Genomic DNA, 21,510 nt, shown 5'->3' on the forward strand with positions numbered 1-21,510 from the left:
TCCTGTGCAGAATGTGCCGTGCTGCCACATCTGTAACATTATATGAACAACAAAGAGTTGGCTCCTAATCAGTTAGGCTGAGCACTTGTACAAAATAAACCAAAAATTACGCCAAAACTGATGTATGAATTCAACACTAAAATTTTTAACTCGTAAGGTAAAGACATTAATCCAAACCTGAGATGTTTGGCAGCAAATAGCGATTTATTCATTTAGTTTGAGAAAATTTCGTTTCAAATATTTACATTTTTTACAAAACTACACCATTATATCATACAACACTCAATCAACTCGTCATCCATATCACAATCACACAAAATCAAACATCCATAAATGCACCAAATTAAGAAATTGTCACAAGGAAAAAAGAAAACCGTGATAATAGGAAGAAAGAGACAAAAGGCTGCTCAAACAATATACATCTGTAATATACCATCTATCTATACAATATGTACACTGGAAAATTAATCATAATCAACTTAGATGACGTAACACACTGTATATATACAAATTAGAGCATTCAAGTTAGCACTTGTTTGAATTTTTAAATTTAGAGAGAGCAGCACTTTGTGAAGGGGCCTACGCGTTTCGAGTCCTATACAATGAGGGGACTCTCGTCAGGGCCATGGGGAATTATCTGAAAAGAAAAATATATCTCCATGTCAGAAATTTTGCTCAAGACCTTTTAAAGTGATTTTTTGGCATAAACACCAATCCTCTCACACTGCTTACCCTACTGGTCTGCAAGGCCACTTTAAAGGTGTAGAATGCAGGGACTATTTGGAAATGACGTAGTCATGCTGAAAAGTAAAGGACAAACCTTAGCCTTCAGTATTAACACTAAACGAATACACGTTGAAGCGTTATGTGGAGCATAAAGGTTTTTACCTCGCTAAGTTTAAACGTAAGTTTAAACGGACCCACGGAATCAGGGGTACAGTGTTTTCCACTATGTAGTCCAACAGGGTACAGAGAGGGATTTATCGCCTACAGGGGAATCAACAAGCAGTGTGTAAGAGTCTCTGAAACACACCTGGGTGTGATGGCACACTCATGTCTAAAAAACATGAAAACGAAAGGCTAGAGGAAATCTCACCTCTTCAAATTAGAGCTCAGGGCTCGGGTTGTAGACTTCCCTTTCGTATCTCAACAAATGCTGGATTGTATTCAAGGCTCCTCTGCAAAGTCGGGCTTAGGGCTTAAATGGCAAAACGTCCCTTTCATATGTTTACGAATGCTGAATCCTGAAATCGAACCCAAGGCATTAGTAACCGGAATCCTTTCGCATCATTGGCTTGAAAGTAGATAGTCACCGCGTTCATGGAAGAGACCCTGTACCTGGTAGTAGCAGAGTCCGAGTCTCGGGCGGCGTCTCCTGAGCGCTGATCCTTCGCGCATGCGTCGTGGATGGCGGGTCAGAGGACGGGAATCTTCTAATATAGCGCGTCCACATTGAACGCTAATCTCTAGCGCATGCGCGCTTACGTGTGTCCTAAGTTAGTGGCGCCTACTCTCCAGGCAACTGCATTCTACATTCTATAGACAGCATTAGGCGGTCTATACTAGTAAAAGGCCTGATAAGTGTGCTATAGAACAGGGGGAGACAGACAAAGTGGATTTAACAAAGACAGGATGGTTTACAATTTATAAATCTCTGATAGTTCGTTCAGGCCGGTGACGGCCGTGTTGAACTTTACGATGAGGAGCGCCTCCCTTTTGGAGAGTCTGGCATCCCAGTCTCCTCCTCTGGGGTCGCACTCGACTTTGGAAATTATAGTCCATTTGAGGTCCTTAATCTGATGGGACAATCTGTTCCAGTGATTAACCAGTGGAGCTGTTTCAACCCGATTTCTTAGTCTGGATTTATGTTGGGAAATCCTTTGTCTGGCCTCCTGGTTCGTTTTCCCGATATACAGGAGTCCACATGGGCACAAGATACCGTACACCACATATTTTGATTTGCAATTACTATGGGTGTCGTGTTTCCATGAGATCCCTCTGTGTTGAAACAGAGATCCCTCTATCGTAGATTCACAGCAAACACAGGTGCCGCATTTGTGGTGCCCTGTGATCGGGTTTAACCCCATCATTTGTCTGATAGTGGGAGGTGTTTGTCTCGGAGTGGCTGCTCTTACTACAAAATTGGCAATGCTTTTATCTTTTTTAAAAGCAAAAAGAGGTGGTTCCTTTAAGCATTCCTCAAGGTTCTTCACAAGGTGCCAATTTTGTTTTATCACTTTTTTTAGTTGGTTGGCATTTGGACAGAACGTTGTGACGCACACCTGTCGTTTTAGCTGTGGTTTGTTACGTCGTTCCAGAAGGGTTTCCCTTGGAGTCCAACGTGCCCGTTTCATACAGTTAGAAACCAGTTTCTTAGGGTATCCACGATCACACAGCTTTTTTACTAGATTACCAGCATGATGCTTGTAATCGTTATTCATTGCACAATTCCTTCGGATACGAAGGAATTGCCCCAGTGGCAGGTTCTCTCGCAGACTCCTTGGGTGATTGCTTGAAAAAAGAAGGGCTTTATTCCTATCTGTAGGTTTTACAAAAAGCGATGTTAATAATTTTCCTTCATTAGGAAAGACTTCCACATCCAAAAAGGATATTTTTTCTTTTGACGATGATATACTAAATTTGATATCCACTGTTCGTGCGTTCAGCCAGTTATAGAAACATTCCAATTCGTCCTCATTGCCCTTCCACACCATAAAAACATCATCAATGAAGCGTAGCCACGCTCCAATGTGGTTTTTAAAGGGGTTATTATTGTAAATGAAGGTGTCCTCATAGAGAGCCATAAAAAGGACCGCTAATTCTGGGGCGAAGGGACACCCCATCGCTACTCCTTTTACCTGAAAATAGAAGTCCTTCCCGAAGCAAAAATAATTCTTTTTCAAGGCAAAGGATGCCAAATCGACCAGAAATTTGGTCGGTACCTGTACCGGTCTAGTTCTTAACTCCAAAAAATAAGTAAGGACTGCTATGGCTTCATCCTGTGGTATCTGGGTATAGAGGGCATTGACATCCAAGGTGACTAAGATGTCCCTACCCTTACAGAACTCAATGGTGTCCAGTTTATTAATAAAATCCGTCGTGTCCTGTAGGTACGATTTTACTAGGCTCATGAATTCCTTCAAGAACACGTCAACATATTTCGCGACTGGTTCGAGTAGTGAGTCGCACCCTGCTACAATCGGTCTACCGGGGGGTTTGTTGGCGTCTTTGTGTACCTTTGGTAAGATATAGAATAAAGGTATCTTGGGATGTTTTTTCTGTAGAAATTCAAGTTCTTTTGGGCCTACAAAACCTTGGTCATAGCCTTCCCTGATAATCGAGAATAGGTGATTCTGTAACTCAGATGTTGGATCTTTCAGAATTTTCTTATAGCATTCCTGGTTGTTTAATTGCCTTAGGACTTCCTCATTGTAACAGACAGTGTCCCATACCACTATAGCCCCGCCCTTATCGGCTTGCTTAATGGTGATAGTGGGATCATTCCTTAAATCTAGAAGAGCTTGTTTCTGTTCTTTAGAGGTATTAAATTTAGTGTATGTTTTTTGCGATTCCATGGCAGAAATTGCAGACAATACAGTTTTTTCAAAAACCAATACCTCCTTTGGTATTTTATGCCCTGGCGGGCAAAAAGCAGATTTATTCCGGAGCCCCGTAACTTCAGGACTCGCGGTACTGGGGTTACCAGCAAAAAAAGTAGCAAGTCTTAGTTTGCGGCAGAACTCGATAAACTCAGTTTTCATACGAGTAAAATCAGTCCGTTTTGATGGAACGAAAGAGAGTCCCTTGGAAAGGACACTCTCTTCAGCTGCCGTGAGTGCTTTAGGTGAGAGGTTGAAAATGGGTGACACTACTGATTTTGATAGTGTTGACGCCGAGTTCTCATTTCCCACCGTACTTTCGCCCTCGGGCGTGTTTGGCCTCTCCCTAAAAAAGAACTCTGAGCATTGGTTTGTTGTTGCTGGTTCTGATTCCATTGTCGGTTCTTATTCTGTCCGCTACTACTATTGTTCCCACTGTTATCACTTTCACCACCCGAGGAGGAGGTGTCTGAGAAAGTGATAAACTGATTACGGGATCTGCCGCGGTTCCCTGGTAGGAAGCGCCTTGAATCTGGTTTGGTGTAAAAATCGGTTTGTAAGAAGGGGTATATGTTTTCGAGGGAAAAGTTCTTTTTGTCCTTCTCGAACTGGTTGGTTTTCTGAGTCACACTAAAATCTTTAAACTCTTGTATTTCTTTAGAGACTTTGTCTATTAAGGCCTTAGCATCGACTAACGCAGGATTGCTAAGTATCTCAGATTCAAGTTGGGCTATTTGTTCAAGTTCCTGTCTAGAGATTCTAACAGCTGTCTCTACAGTGAGGACCATAAGGTCTTTACTGCATTTGGTCTCTATCTGACTGAAACCTTTCTTGAATATAGGGTCTTCCGTAAAGATGACCGGAATATTTTTAATTTGAAGACCCCCCGGGATCGTACCTTCCCTTAAATGTTGCAAAAGGAAATGACCATGTAGGTCAGTTCTAATTTGTTTTTTTCTCAGCCTAAGTAATTTGTCTGTCTCGTTCTGTGAAGTGGCCGAGACACTGAGGGTTACTGAGGAGAAGACTGGTGGATTGCTCAAAAGATCTTTTATGTGGTCTTCAGAAAAGGCTAGAGTGTCCTTTTCTGCCATGAAGGAATGGAATTGACACAAAAACAACCAAATTTAAACACAAAAGGGGAAAAAAGGTTCAAACACACAATGTAGGGCTCTGGGATCCAAGTGTCCCAGTAGTCCGCAAATGGAATTAATTCAACTTGTTCACAACAATTGTGACAAACAAGGAAAAAACTTCGCGAGAAAAATCCCGCTATAAACTATATGAACAACAAAGAGTTGGCTCCTAATCAGTTAGGCTGAGCACTTGTACAAAATAAACCAAAAATTACGCCAAAACTGATGTATGAATTCAACACTAAAATTTTTAACTCGTAAGGTAAAGACATTAATCCAAACCTGAGATGTTTGCCAGCAAATAGCGATTTATTCATTTAGTTTGAGAACATTTCGTTTCAAATATTTACATTTTTTACAAAACTACACCATTATATCATACAACACATCTGTAACATGCAAACTTGTTGTCTGAGCCGGGGCGGACCGTCTGTTTCCCTGTCCATCTTGAATCCTTCCTCTGGTCTCCATACATCCCTCTAGGTTTGCTGGGCTGGGGCGCCTCGTCTATCTTGTTAATCATCTGTCTCGGTGCGCCCTCTCGTTTGGCTGCATCAGCGCCGCGTTTTGACATTTCAGCCTTTTTGACCAAAGCAACAACTTCTTTAAGTGATGTCTCGCTCTGCGCCCAAAGTTTGTCCTGGACAGCCCTGCAGGTGGTATGCATGACAATCTGGTCTTTGATATACTCCTCTTGAAGAGCACCATACTGGCACGTGATGGCCAGGCGCCGGAGTGCTGCCACATAATCATCAATCGATTCACCAGTCTCCTGTCTCCTCTGTTGGAAATTATACCTGTCTATGGAGACACAAACTGCTGGACGGTAATGGCTGTCCAAGTCATCTAGTGCGTTTTTAAAGACATCTGTTTCTGTCGCTCCCCTCTCCTTGGGCACCAGGTTCTTGAACACTCTCACCCCTTCCGGGCCCAGGTTGTGGAGTAACAGTCTCTTCTTCCTTTCCGGGGTGAATGCCCCCTCATTTTCATCTTCAAGTGCCTCAATGTAATTTTGAAAATATTCCTTCCAATCTTCCCATTTTAACTGTGGTTCTCCTGGTCTAGGCAGGAATGGGACGGGGGCCATCAGGGCCGACGCTTGATTCGCCATCCTGGCCTCACCTCTGGGGTCTACCACCTGGGCACCTTGTTGAATGGGTACACCGGACGCTCCTGCACTCCCTGCCGTGTCACCTTGCCCTCTGGAACTACCTGGGGTGTTGTCCCTTATGGCATGCGTGGGGTTGTCAGTTTGTGCCCCCTCCTCTGTCTTGGGGGTGATGCCTTTGGCTGCCAGGGTGCTAGCTGTACTCTTCGTTCCTTATCCCAGCACTGACCTGGTTGTTGGAGCTGTATTGTAACTTATATTGGTGCTGTTTCGCTACTGCCACGCCCTCTGCTCGTCCTTGTCGCTGTTTGTCCCTCTGGTTGGTGTGGGGCTGTTGTAGAGTCCCTGCTCCTGACCACTGTGCTCCCTGGTGTTCGTGGTCCCAGCCTCGTCGCCACTGTAATGTTTCTTCTTTGCCCCCACACACACACACTGAGACTCTGTAATTGATAACTTCTTTATTTGCATTAGTTATCAAGCAAATCGAGCATTAGGGCGCCGAGCGTCTGACCAACAATCGCTCCGGTCGCCAACTGCCGTTTTCTCCCTTCGCGCCTTTACTAACTTGCTTCTGCGCCTGCGCGCGCCTCACGCTCTCGTCTATAGCGTGACGCGTCATCGCGTTCACGCTCATAGACTAGAGCGCATACTACAGCTCAGGATGTAACATTTAGAATTCCAAATGCCTGAACTGTTTGCACATCGAAGTTACACTGTATACACAACAGCTGTCTAACATCAAGGATGACTGGCATAACCTGAAAATGACGTTTTATAAATGGAGTCACCATTTATGAAGCAGTGTTACTCATGGTGACCAGGTAGATGTAACTAGCAGCTCCAAGGAGGAGGTGGGTGGGGAAGGTTACATGAGTCACAAAAACAGACATCTTCACTGCAGTGGCAATGTGGTGCGTATTTCATCAAGCAGAGGGCCTCATTTTGAATGGACTGGAGACCCTGTGGATATGGGGAGAAGGGATGTTTGGAAGGGCTGTTCAAAATAAAACGCATTTCCCATAAGTAAAACTGCTCACGTTATAATTTCTTTTGAAAGCTTTTTTTATCCAAAACTCTGGGCATATTTAACTAGGTTCGAAGCCGTGAGACTCTGCAAGTTTTGACATGTCGAAACCGCGCCCTTTAATTTATGACAACAAAAGAATTGGACGGCAGCCATCTTGGTGGTAAAAGAAACAAACGAAACACTCCCTCGAGGCCGCTCCTTCCAAAATAGAGTTTACGCGCCTGGGCGAGCTGAGGTGAGTCATGTAAATCAGTTCAATGGAAACCCTGATGCTGCCTGGCACGAGGGTCAAACTGACAACCTCGTTCTCGACTCGACAAAATATTTAGCAAATTGATTAAGACTTTAATAATTTCACTTAATTGCTAAAGCAATACATTTGAATATATATCTTGCCAGTGTCGGGAAAAACAACCAGCCGGCTGTGGCGTTTAAATGGAGACACTGAAGCTGTAAATTGTTAGACTGCTGGGAATCACTGAAAACTCTCCGTTAAGTCAATAACAATGAATCGCGCACTTCCAATGACCGACCAGCATGAAACAGGCCACGTTTTTTTGTGCGCAAAACTCACATGTTTATAAAATACCTGAGCAAAAAAAATTCACTTGGCATTTACATTACATGTAAAGACATAGAGGTTATACTTTTTTCAAACAATTTTGAGTTATAACATTTTCCCGGCAGAACACAAGCCTATCTGCATTTTTAATTAACAGTGTTAACACCATGTATTGTAAAAGCCTGTGGCACAGAGAACGGACAGACTGTTTACTTTTCTAGAATTATATTGCTGATGAAGTTAAAAAGTAAACAATTTAGTATTCAAAAAGTTACAATGCCTAATAGGTGCAGGGGATATTTTAAACAATATCTGGCTTGTTTTGAGACGGGTACAAACAGTTCCAGATTACCAAATAGGCAAAGTATGCACTGGTCTATGGGCCTCACTCCTTTTAGGGGCCCGCGACAACGGATCAATATAATATTGATTTGATCTTGAAAGAAAATTTAAATCAAGATTTCTTAAATTGTTTCCAATTCATTTTTGTTTAATAACAATAATTGTTAATGTTTCGTTTTGTGTAATAAAATTGGCTTATTAAAATTGTAGGTTGGTAAAATGAAAAACGTATTATGAGATAATTGGCAAGGGGGGCCTGAGATGCTCCACAGTGTTTAATTCGGCACTGGTGTACAAACCATATTCGTAATAATGTACCACCACCTGGGTATTTGGAAGACGACAAGGAATTCCTTGCCCATGAAGTAGCAGACCCAGTGCCTTTGTAAGATCTTGGATTTCAGGGTTGACTTGCAGTATCTTTCCAGTGTATCTTTGCGGGGTACTTTATTCCATATATTAGAACATTGGAATGTTGGGAGCTCCATTGAAAACAATGGAGTGCTCCAGGCTTATAATGGCTGGTAAAAACCCGGAGCTCCGACATTCCAATGTTTCTTTGTTCACAGCTCTGGCTGTGAACATAGGCTTCAGGGAGCTAGAGGGGATTCCAATCCCCTCACGCTCCCATAAGGCTTTGTTTTTTTTTTGTTAGAACATTCTGCCCTTTAGTGGCAGAATGTTCTAATAGCCTTATAGCCCTTTGTACTGGGCTATACCGGCTATTAAAGTCCCTCTCCCTTGGCCCGAGCCGAACGCTGGAGAGGGCCTTTAATAGCCGGTATAGCCCTCTACGGCGTGCTATAAGGCTATAATAAGTGTTTCTACCCAGTCACAGAGCTTGCAAGATTTACCATGTGAAGTGTAGGTAGTCCATTCAATCTCTTACAGTGGGGGAAAAGAGGGGCTGGATATTTATGTTGATTGATCTCAGCAGTCGGTTGGGTTGAATATTGTTCTCCACAAGTCCTAGATGCGTGAAGCGAGTCTTATCTTTGCAAGGATGTCTCTTTGTGGTTAGTATCTTCAGACCTGTGAGAATCTTCCAAGTAATGCTTCAGAGAGGAATCAATGTCTCTGAATCAGGTTACTGGACATTTGTGGGTTATGTTGTTGTGTGTGTGCACATGCGTGCATGTGCTTACTCATATTTTGGGATTTAACACAATCTCCCACAGTAACTCGCTTTTCAGGCACACCTTTCCTGCCGATTGTCAGACGGACTGTGAAACCACACAGCCAGCTACTAGCAGCCAAGCCACTGATTTGGAATTGGATGTACAGTGTGTGTTACACTTTTCTTTTGACCTTTCTTTCATCCAGAGCGGAATTATTTTTCCTTTGACAGACCGCTTTTCCGAGACCATCATGAACATGTAGGTGCTCTCTTCTTTTTCTATCACGACTCCCACCAAAGTCTACCAGTCCTTTTCCATGAATAGCCAGGGTGGGACTCCCACCGAAGGCTGCAAATCCTTTTCCATGAGTAGCCAGGGTGGGACTCGCACCAAAGGCTACCTGTCCTTTACCATGGGTAGCCAGGGTGGGAATCACACCAAAGGCTACCTGTCCTTTACCATGGGTAGCCAGGGTGGGAATCACACCAAAGGCTTCCAGTCCTTTTCCATGAGTAGCCAGGGTGAAATCACACGAAAGGCTACCAGTCCTTTTCCATGAGTAGACAGGGTGGGAATCACACCAAAGGCTACCAGTCCCTTTCCAAAAGTTTCCAGGGTGGGAATCACACCAAAAGCTGCCCGTCCATTTCTATAAGTCTATAAGATTTTGCTTGCCCATCCTTCCTGAACTAGAGCTATACTCTTCCAATCTCGCTCTTAACCTCTGCACGAAAGGACTTCTAAATAGGCCGGTATCCCCAACGAGAAAATGGATTTATGGACATAAATGCTGATCAGGACAGATTAGGGAACCAAATTCACCCTTGGCAAAAATGCTCAAGCCAGTAACATGCTCTTCATCTTTTTGCTCAGGCTCTCTCTTTCTATCCATTCAATCTCGCTCTCTCCTTTTCGCTCTTCTCCCTTTCTGATTACTTTCTCTCTATCTTCCCTTTCCCTCCCTCCCTCCTTCCCTCTCTTTCTCTCGACTTTTTGAAGCCTCCCTGTGCCTACAGCAATTAGCCTCTGGACGCTGGAGAATGTGACAGCACCAGTAGCAGCCCGGGCTCTCTAGATGGCACTCTGATGGCTCCAGCTTACCAGGGAAATGCCTAGTGGACTAAAAGGCCTGTCCGGCCCTTAGGCTAATTCTATAAAATCATAGTTTCTCTTTCTGATGCAGAAATCCATGTTTTATGCCTGACACTTGTGAGTAGAAAAGTGTTGGAGTCCACTATTAAGACATCAGTGGACCTCATTTACAAAGATTTTGCTGTGAGTGGGTATGATTATTGTAGGTGTTACCTCTTCTTGTATTACTTTTGGCTTACTTTTGAATCCGGGGAATACACCAGGAGTACTCCCGGCTTACTACTGGAATATAGGCGTTTTATAAAAGCAGGTCACACACAATCATACCAATATCTCTGTGAATTGCTAGATTCAGAGAAAACATTATTCCCAATGTACAGCAGTTTTTTGTTGCAGATTTATATAGCAGGAACTCGACCCAAAGGTATTGGAGCGCTTTACACGAGCACCAGTTATGTTACACAAGGAGGACACATTCATTTTTTAGTAGGCACGGGGAGATTAAGTGATTTGCCCAGAATCACAGGATGCTGAGCCGAGGCTCGAACCTGATTTCTCAGCTCCAAAGTCGGCAGCTCTGGCCGTTAGGCCACACCCTCACCCAGTGTCTAAAGGCTGAACAACATTTTTGTTTACAATAAATCAATACAACAGGGGAGAGCCAGCAATAAATCTTACCTCTGTAGAGACATGAGGGCTGAGCGTCTTTTCGAATATTGTTTGGAAAGGAGTTCTTGGGTGGGCACGGGAACGTGGGCAGGATCTGCAACATACCACATTGTATCCGAAATGCTGAGCTTTAGAGCTTCCACCAAAACATGGATGTAATCCGTTGAGTTATGAAGCATTGCTAAAAAAATAGCAAGAAGGCAGGGGAAAAAAATAAAACTGAGAGCAAGTTTTTTTTCCGACAATTTTGAATGTTTCCTTTCTTGAAATATATTAAGCGATCTTTATGTTAATGTCAGGGATGGTCCGCATCATTTAGCTATATGCTGTTTTTTCAGAGATGGGCTGAAAATGTTTTAACCACTGGGAAAAACATACCAACATTTCTAGATAAATTATCACATAGGGGCTGGTTCACAGAACTAATCTGAGATAAAATCCTAAACTTACTACTTTTGATATTCACAGAAGGCATTTAGTAGTAGTAAAGGTAGGAGGCCTAACTTTACTACTACTAAATGCCTTCTGTGAGTACCAAAAGTAGTAAGTTTAGGATTTGATCCCAGTTTAGTAGTAGTAAAGTTAGGAGTCCTAACTTTACTGCTACCAAATGCCTTCTGTGAATACCAAAAGTAGTAAGTTCAGGATTTTATCCCAGTTTAGTAGTAGTAAAGTTAGGAGTCCTAACTTTACTACTACTAAATGCCTTCTGTGAATACCAAAAGTAGTAAATTTAGGATTTTATCTCAGATTAGTTCTGTTAATCGCCCCTAGGAATCACACTGGCTCCTGGTCATGGCCGCTCATAGCTCCTATCACAAATTATAAAATCATGAAGGCACAATAGAAATGGCAGGAGTCCTCTGAGGTCAAATATTATAAAGATAATCCCAGATTACACAGCAAAACTCAGACATCTTTCAGAAAACCATATTTTTGGGACTTGGGAAGAAAAAAGTCCTAACTAATCTGCAAAAACTCAATGACAAGGACAAATGGCAGGAGAACAAGCAAGGGGTATGGCTCAAGGAGCAGTAGTAAAGGCCTAAAAGAAGACGACGATCTAGGAAAAATGGCTTTCAAACAGACAATGCTTAAGGGCGAGTCCACAATGTTCACAAATTAGATCGACTGATCCTTAATCATCACCTCACCCTACAATGCTAGACCAATTGCCTCCAGTTTATGAATTAGAAAACTATGGTACAGGATAGACTTCGGACTCAAATGGCTACTACTTTATGACCCTCAGATTAGGATAATACCCACCCTATGGAAGAGAAAGGATAGCATCAATAGAGAGATATGAAGGGGATTAGAATATGTGCGGGAAGCCACCCTAGTTCAGCGTCACAGCATGAAGATCACGTGTCATGGCGCTGGTACAAAAAGGAGGAAGGCACAAGGGGCACTAAGGACTAACCTCATTGATTTAGGTTTACTGAGTTGCGTTTAAGAGGAGTTTGTTGGAGATCACAGTTTTAGGAAGGTTCATGGCCTGCCCCATGGTTGAGGGGAGGCTCATCCACCCAGTTTCTATCACAGATTTAACTGTATGAAGTATAGGGAGGGGGATAAGGGGTGGCAGTGATTGGCATTTTATAGGTTACAAACTCTTCGTACACAGCAACTGATACCCTTTAATTCAGATTAAAACTGTAGACAAATGGGAAAATCGCATAGACAAACCATGATGAGAGCAGGGTGGGTATTGAATAGAAAACATGGAATGTTGATGGGCTCCTAAACAAAGTAAAAGGAGGGGCAATATCGCGAAACAATTTGGCCAGCAAAATAATGTGGCCCAGATAGTCTCATGCTTTAAGAAAGACACCTGATTGGATCAAAACACAACTTCTTGGCCAGATATGGTTTTGGGCAGGTGTTACAAGTGTACTTTTTCCAGAGGCTCAAGAGGGGTAGCAATACCCTTTCAAAGACCATTCCTATTCCACTTGATTAAAGTTTGGCATTGTAGGAGTATAATAATGTGCGGGTCAGAGAGAGATACCACTGTAACATGCCTAAACATATACACACCCACTGATGTAGTTCAAACCTTTTCTGCAAATGTTTGGTGTACTGCCCATAGAAGCCCCACTTGGACTCCCTGTTGTTTCAGGGGTCCTCAACGGGGTGTTGAACATGTGATTAGATAGACACAGTCTGCAAGGTATGAGTGTCAAGGCTGTTACTCCACTCCCAGGAGCGGCCTGGGCAGGTAAGAGCGGTGGGGCGGGGTGGGGGGGGGGGACTCGACAGACGATGCTGAGGGGAAATTAAATAAATAATTAATTTTCCCTCATCGTCATCTGTCAAATCCCTCCCCCCACCCCCTCCTCAACCGTTCTTACCTGCACGGGCCACGCCTGGTAACTCCTCTTGGAGCCTTCTCAATGGCAGATAATGTGCAGGATACATGGCGTCAGTGTCACCCATATGACTGGGCGTATAAGTTCTTCTCTGGGGCCCAACGACCCCTTTTCCAAACTGTCTATTACCTGTCACAAATGACCAATGTGAGTAAAGTTACTGGGGCATATATGGCATATATACATGCAAAATGGCCCTCAAATTTTGCACCAGTTTGCATACTAATTGGGGACCGAGAAGTCCAACACCTTGTCATGTGGTGGCTTAGTGATTTGTAGTATCCTTGCACAATGTTTATTTAATATAAATGCTTTCTCCATCACTAGAATGTTGCAGCTATGATGCGCAAGAGAATGTTGGGAATATGGGGGCTGAGGTCTTCAGTTGTCATTGGGCTGAGCATCATGCTGGATGCTCCTGGTGGGGTTGTACCATCTTATCTACTTATCTGCCAATAAACATCTTATCTTCATCTACTGTGTGTGGACCTGTTGGCTGCTGAATACTTAACTTTGGAACATTCTGAGAGAGGAGACCAAACAATATATCCAGAAAAATGTAGGGATGTTGAATTCATCAGTGGTGGATTGGGAAGCCATAAACCCATAGTGAGAAGCAGAGCCCCAGGAAACATTGCAGAACTCAAAAAAGATGGGCAGGCAAATATGCTTAAAGTAGAGTCATGACCCTGAACCTCCATAGACAATAAAGAAAACAGAGCCACATCAACATGTCTGTAATGCACAAGGCCACGAAAGTCTGGCTTTGCCTCCCAGAGTGGGCTCCATGACCATGTTGATAAGGCCAGCAAATTGTTATATCGGCTCAGTAAAAGAGAATGCCCAAACCACTTTGTGGCAGGAATTACAAATGCAGAAGGGCTTTTTATTACAGACCCCATGGTAATTGCTAAGGAATATGCCAGATTCTCTTGTACACTATATGGCCCAAGCCATGACAATCAAGGAGAAGCTCTAGATGAATTCCTCCTTGACTTACTTATTGGGAGCATTTCAGATGTGGAAAGGGATTATATTCACTGTTCGCAGTTGAGGAGTTTTCAAAAACGATTAACCAGATGCAGTCGGGAAAACACACCAGGCCAAATAGACTCCTCTTTGCATTGTTTTAGGCATATTCCAATCTGTTGAATCCCACTTATTAGTAATGCACACTAACTCTAAAGCAGTGGGATCATTGCCACCACACCGAAACCAGGCAGACCTGCTGGCTGCTCCAACTTGTACAGACTACTATCTCTTTTCGATGTGGAGTCCAAGTACTTGCCAAAACCCTAGTGAATCACTTGATAGCTGCAATTAGTTGTAATTTGTTCACTTGCCAAACACGTCAACGTGACCGAACATTCAATGTCTAATCAAAGCACTGGCACCAGATGGGCAACGGCACCCACAGCTTGCAGTCGATAACCTGACCTGGAAGTTCCTATTTGCTCTCCTGGAATGATTGAGCTGGGATCCAACTGCCTATCATATACACAGCCTCTATAGTTGGAACCCTGGGCACGCGTATGAACAAATAACACAGTATTGGAACCATTTCTCAAACAATGAAGCACTCAATACCGATGCCCACCGTCACTGCTTCTATTAGCAGTCGTGATGCAATCTCTGGCATATATTTGCAAGACAGGAGACGGCATCATGGGATTTAAGTAGGCTTCAGGGGTACGGGGCAGAGTCACACTGTACGCTGACGACCTCCTTGTGTTTCCTAGCCAACCAGAATGGTTAGGACTGTGAGCAATGCAAGCAGTGAATTCCTTCAGACTTGTACCAGCAGATGTCACACCCCAAACTCCTGCCCCGTAAAGGGCCGCAGATAGGCATTTAGATTGGTAAATTTTTAGCATATCTGCTATACGTCTGTTTCCCAGTTTCTTTGCGAAAACAAAAACCCCGTTGGCACTTCTAATCATCTTAGTTTTAACCACTCTGTGTTCGATGTCCCAGCTACCATTTTTTGAGAAATTAATCCCCAAATAGCAAAAATTGTCTACTTTTAAAACCTGTTCACCTTCTATAAAATAGAGTACTATGCACTTTCTTTTTTCTTGCTCCTTGTACAGTGAATTACGGAAAATTTATTTAAAACCCATTTTGAAAAGATTTGGAGTAAGAACAATTACAGAATCTATGAAATTGCTTTTTAATATGCATCATCCGGACATTTGCTTTTTTACAGCTACTTTCCTACTCAAGGCTATTGGTGTTAGGAAAAGAATGTGTTTTTAAGATTCTGTTTTAAAATATTTATTCCATCCCGCACTGGACAATTATTGTAATATGTGTATTTTTTTGCTTTGTATCTTTTAATAATGAAATGTTTGCCATGTAACTGTTTGTGCTTTTATGGACATGCTTTTTATGTTCCGAATAAAACTCTATGAAATGAAATGAAATAGTATGGGCTTATTTATTGTTGAACGTGTCCCTCCCTGCAGGGTCACCCCCATACTTTTTCCCTTCACCCATCCTGTTTTCCTAAATTGTTTTTTTTGGGCATTAGGACTCTGGGCACTCTACCACGGTTAACCAATGCTAAAGTGCTTGTGCTTTCTCCAGTAAACATGATAACATTGGCTTACACTCAATTGGCACATTTAATTTACTTATACATCCCTCGTAGAGTGGCACTATATGTACTCAGGGCCTGTATATTAAGTGGCCTGCATCACTTATTGTGCCACCCACTTAAGTAGCCCTTTTAAACATGTGCCAGACCTGCCATTGCAGCCTGTGTACAGGTGTAAACTGACAATTCAACCTAGACCTCCCTTTTAATACACATAAACACCCTTTAGGGAGACCCTAAGCAGCACATAGGGTAGAGGGCAGTGTGCTTAAAATGTTGGGCATGTGCTTTTAGTTTTGCAACTCCTGGAAGTGAAAAACTCTTAAATTCGGGTTTCACTACAGTGATGCCTACTTCTCACATAGGATAACACTGGGTTACCTTATTACATTTAATAAGTGATAACGTTTGTTTAAGAACTGGTAGAAATGTCATGTTTGGTCTCTAAAGAATTTTACTTTAGAATCTTCTTAAATGGTAAAGTTTGGATATTAAGTCACAATTCTGAAAAAGACACTTTTAGAAAAGTGGCAGTTTCTTGTCCTAACCATTTGATGACTTCAGCCAGTGTGCTGGGTCACATGACTGTGATTAGAGTGGCAGTTGACATTTTTAGTATTCCTCCCAGACAGTGAGACAAAGGGGGAACTAGATGTTAGTAGGATGGAAGGGACGGAGCTGTTCCCTGCCCCACTAGCATTACAAAGGAGCTGCCTCAGCACACTCACAAAGATTTTCACATTAGTTTTTTGTCACCCCAGCTCCCTGGAGCCTGGGCAGGGAGGAAAGGAATTCCAGAACCATCGAGAGAAAACTCAAGACATTTCTTCCACTTTAAAACTGGCACCGTATATAAAAATAGGACACTCAGACCCACTGGTCAGTTCACTCCTGGACCCGTGGATGGCATTCAGAAGTCCTGCTCTGTACTTCTGAGGACTACCCAGCAGCTTGAGGCTTGATTTGTACTTCAGAAGATTGTCCTCCTGTCCCCAGAGGACTGCCATGCAACTTGAAGCCTGCCTTTAACCCTCAGAGGGCTGAAATGCTGCTTTAACCCAGAACTACAAAGGTGTATCGATGGGCTAGTTGGCTGGCCTCCTGTTTTGAGCTACAGGGCCACAAAAAGCTCAATCAACTAGAACCCTGAACATGGATCCTGCTTGAGTCCTACCCTCCTGTTGTTGTCCACCCGCACTGAACCATTGGAAAAGTGGGGCTAAAGGTGCTCAAATAGCCAATAAACAAACCGTGGGACTCAGAAAATATTTAGCCAAAAAGTGCTCTGAGAGCGAATAGAAGCCCGGGACATACCTGCTTGCCAATCCATCAAAGTTGCATTGCTGTTGGGCATAACTTTGCGATGGCTTTCACTACGCTCTTCTCCAGAGCATCAAATCTTGTTCGGACGCTCCTTGTAGAAGGACTATCCGGAGCAGTGCAGCCCTCAGCAGCAACAGCCTGCAGCTTTTTGACTTCGACTTCCAGAGAAGTGACTAAGTTCGATCTTAGAAATCTTCATCGCAACTTCATCCAGTGGCTTCCCGATGATGACACCTCCTCCTCGCACACCGCCGGCTGCATTACCCCACTGAACTTTACCTTCTCAGACATTTTTCTTCAAAATTTCTTTTAAGCCGAAAGGCAAGCTGAGACCAGACCCAATTCCACTTCATGTATCCGTACCTCGCTCCACTGCGATCATCCATAATTTTAAATTTTGCCCTGGTCTCGCGCAATTAGATGCTTGTGGTTGGCACTTTGATCTTCTAGGTGTTAGTTTTTACAAAAAATACATAAATATGGTTCTACTGATTGGATGCTTGTCATTTTGGTGTCAAATAATTTATTACAATTTACTATTTTTCTAAATTGGTGTGGGAATTTTCTTGTGTTGGGTTTTCACTTTATTACTGTTTAAGTGCTGCATAAATGCTTTACACGTTACCTCAGTGTTAAGCCTAACTGCTTCTGTGGCAAGCTATGAGAGGGTTAAGCACAGGTTAATTAATGACTTTTTGTGGTTCCCCCTAACAGTGATTGTGGTTGATGCTTGAGAAGGGTTCACATCCTCCTCAACCAAAAACCCACTTCTAATGTTTATGTTGTTTGGGAAGCATTCCCATAAGGAAAATTATATTATTTCAGAAGTGTTTGAAAATATTCTAGCTCATCTTATTGGTGCTGGCCTCCTTGCTCCAGGAGAATGCCCTCAAAAACGTTTTTATGCTGGAAGGGGAAGATTCAAACAGGGAAAGTTCTATGCACTTAGGAAGGCTTGAAAGCGTTCCTATTTTTATATGAGGTGGTTGGCCCCTCATTACAAGAAGGTAACTAATTTTCACAAAGCAGAAATATGGACATTTTCACATGTTTGCGAGCGCTAAAACAGGAAAATTACAGAAATTAGAGTTAGCATTCTTTTATATCACCATACCCCAAGTGGCAATTGCCCAAGATAAAAAAAGGCACTAGCCAGAACCCCAGGAAGCGATCAGATCTACATCATTGTATGATATATCACACTCCCTCTTACATCACAACACTTTCTACTTTACTTGTTGACTTTATCAGCACTTCGGAGGAGAAGGAGCACCGAACCGATTGCCCACCCACTGGCAATGGACCAATCAAGATCACCGATGGATGAGGGTTGCATCCGAGTTGAAAATTCTGGTAGTTTGAAAAATTCAGCAACTAAAGAAGACAATTGTGCTTCACAATGAGGAGGGCCCAAAAAAGAGGGTAACATTCTAATTGTTTGCTAAAACTAACATTCACATATTGTAGTTGTGAATACTAGTTACCTTTCACATCAAAGTTTTCCAGTATGTTCAAAGCTATCAGGGCAGCAAGTCCTTGTACGCTTGGAGGCAATTCCCAAACTTTCACACCCTACAGTATTGAGACAAAAGAATCAACATTATTAGCATCTTATTTTCTGTCCATGTCTAGGGGCAATAAATCACAGCAAAGTAAAACAATGCAATATAACCTAATAATGCTTTGTTGGTATTACCTATGCGTTTACAAGCATAGGCAATGCAGTAAGGGCATAAAGACATAAAAAAGTATGAAAACTGTCCAGGTTTTGCTGAGACATTTAGACTACTAGTGTAAGGTGTACGGTGCGTTTAAATAAGCAACTTCTATTTAATTAATTTAAATGAGAACATTTTAAATTAGATTAGATTGTGTCCAGTTAATTTATTTGTTACTCAAGAGTGCACAGATGCCGCCGCTTATCCACATGTTAAACTACCAAACTAACTAACCGTCCAGTGATACTCGTGCCAGCTCCCGTTCATGGTGCCGTCACTGTACAATGTGCAGTACAATGGTCCAGAGTTGTACCTCGTTCTTGTTTGTGTTCACAATAACACTGCGCTATAGCGGTCAGTCTACCGATATTCTCAGGGCTATCAACCAGGTTCATAAAGCATGCGTCTGGAACTAATCGCTAATATATAAATATTTAGCTAATGGGGCGTCTCTATCAATTCTCCACCTCCCAATGAGTAGCTGGTTACTCTCAATGGCCTACATCACCAGTATATAGTGTTGTAATTACGGGAACCTCTCGTAAACCTCATACCCATAATGTACATATTGTTAACTGGTTAACGCTGTTAGTCCTAGGTCAAAAAAATGAATGAATTTGGCACTCTATAGTCAATTGTAAATTTAATTTATATTCATAACATCCCGATTTGCCATTGGCTGTTGATCTGGCCTAGTTTAGATTTTTCGGCCTCTATGCATATATACATTATTTATGTGAGCTAAGAGGCAGCTATTCTGTTCCACTCTATAACATCATTAAGACCTTGTCGGTCTGTGCCCTTATCAAAAATCCAACGTGCTTCTTTCCTGACAATCTGCTCTCCATGTTAAATTGGTCTCCCATCAATCTCTCAATCACTACCCATCTCAAATCCCTGGGTTGATGTTTTTGTGTGACGAAATGTTGCACCAATTTAGTAGTTAGTTTGGCTGCTTTAAGCGTGCTCAGATGTTCTTGGATTCTGATATTAATTTTCCTTGTTGTTAGACCTATATAGTGCATCTCGCACGGGCATGTAAGTCTGTAAATGACATTATTAGAATTATAATTACTGAATCTATTTAAATGCCAAGTCTTTCCGTTGGATCGTGTGATCATTTTGGTTTTACTTGTTAGTGCACATACTGTGCATCCACCACACGGGTAGTGTCCAGGTGGAATACCAGATTCCTGCGTCTGCATTGTAGGTCGTGTATGGACCAGTCGATCTCTGAGACTAGAGGACCGTTTGAAGGCGAATCTGGGTTGTGGCATTTGCATCGTAGTTGTGTTTAGCAAATGCCAATGCTTCCTGATGATTTGGCGTATTTTCGTGGAACATGGGCCAAAAGTAGTGACCACCGGAATACTGTCATGCCTGCTTATGCTCCACCGCCGATCCGTTGTATAGCAAACAGCAGCCGATCTAAAGTACGGGGTTGGCAATCTCTAACGCTTGGCAAACTCAGGATGACAACCTTAGGACGCATGCGCGGAGAGCCGCGCATGCGCAGTAAAACGAATCAGGAGATTTAGACCCACCTCACGCTCCCGGAAACGCTTCGCGATTAGCTAGCGTTCGAGCATTCGTTCCGGGTCACGGTGTGGTGTTCGTCCGAGGAGCTAGTGGTGAGACCTCCGTTCTCGTTGTTTCCAGCGTTTCCTAAATGTCCGCTTCGTGAGTAAAAGAAGCCGTTTGCTTCTTATATATTTTCTTAGCTTTCCGTTGTTTCTTATTTGTAGCGAGCGAGATTCCTATCGCTTGCATGGTGTGCACACCGCATTTCTCTTTAGTCCTACTGTGGAAGTGTTTGCACATTGCTATCTTTGTGTGTTTCGATATCCCGACCTTATGGCTATTAACAAGGTATTTGCACCGGCAAGTTCTGGTATGGCCTCCGTTATTTTATGTCTACAAGCCTGGTAGTTATAGGTGAGCACTTGACAGATAGTTTGTAGTTCATTCACATAGAAGGCGTGCTGTTTCTTATAGTTACTTCCTACTTACAGGAACAAGACATATCCATCCAGCTCATATACCTCCCAGAAACCTGATTACACCCTACAATCTGAAGGTACACCATTGGGTCATAGACAAGTCATTTGAGAACAGCGTGGGGAGGGGTTTTATACTAAATTTCTACTTTGTCTTCATGCAGTTCCAGACTAGAAAAGCTTGACCTGAATCCGCCCCTGGTGAAGATTGCAGAGTGCTGTTTTCTTTCCCTTCTACCCTTGATTTTGTTCCCCTGTTTTCCCCCTGGTTACCTCATGGGTGTTGGTGTTATATCCTGACTCCGGGGCGTGATAGGGGTGAAGCAGGGTGTTTAGCATCGAGATTCCACGACACTCCTGAGACAATAAGGTGAGTGCATGACAGATCACGAAGCCTAATAGATTTGTCTCCCGAGTGCCATGGATCTCTCTTTACAGGATGTGGCTAATATGGTGGGGAACCTCCAGAGAGAAACCCAAGCTCTCTCAGATAGAGTAGAGGCCTTGCGCATCCAAAGAGAAGAGGGAGCTAGCTCTAGCACCAATGCACAAGTAGTGCAGGTAGTGGCACCACATACCATTCCCTTAGCTCCCCCTGAGCGTTTCTATGGTGATCCCACTAAATGTGCCGCCTTTCTGACACAATGTCAGTTGCATTTCCTGTGTAAGGCCTCTTATTTTCCGAATGACCAAGCTAAGGTAGCGTTTGTCCTTTCCTATTTGGGGGGTTCCGCTGCTAATTGGACCATCCCTTTGATTGATAAAGATGATCCTCTTTTGCTGGATTATAACGCTTTCAGGCGTGAATTACGAAAAATGTTTGATAAGTACACGTTCACTCATGCGGCAAA

General features: G+C 42.9%; 1 protein-coding gene across 1 annotated transcript in view; it reads right to left on the bottom strand.

The window, feature by feature from the left end:
* Positions 1 to 21,510, bottom strand: part of LOC144792825 (glutathione hydrolase-like YwrD proenzyme) — a 564,131-nt gene that overhangs the window by 137,477 nt on the left and 405,144 nt on the right. The window contains exons 7-8 of the mRNA XM_078668023.1: positions 18,429 to 18,516; positions 10,663 to 10,834 (exon numbers count right to left, since the gene is read on the bottom strand). Coding sequence (XP_078524149.1) covers positions 10,663 to 10,834; positions 18,429 to 18,516 — 260 coding nt within the window. The remainder of the gene's footprint in view (positions 1 to 10,662; positions 10,835 to 18,428; positions 18,517 to 21,510) is intronic.

The sequence above is a fragment of the Lissotriton helveticus genome, chromosome 11, assembly GCF_964261635.1.
Source record: "Lissotriton helveticus chromosome 11, aLisHel1.1, whole genome shotgun sequence".
Classification (NCBI taxonomy): Eukaryota; Metazoa; Chordata; class Amphibia; order Caudata; family Salamandridae; genus Lissotriton; species Lissotriton helveticus.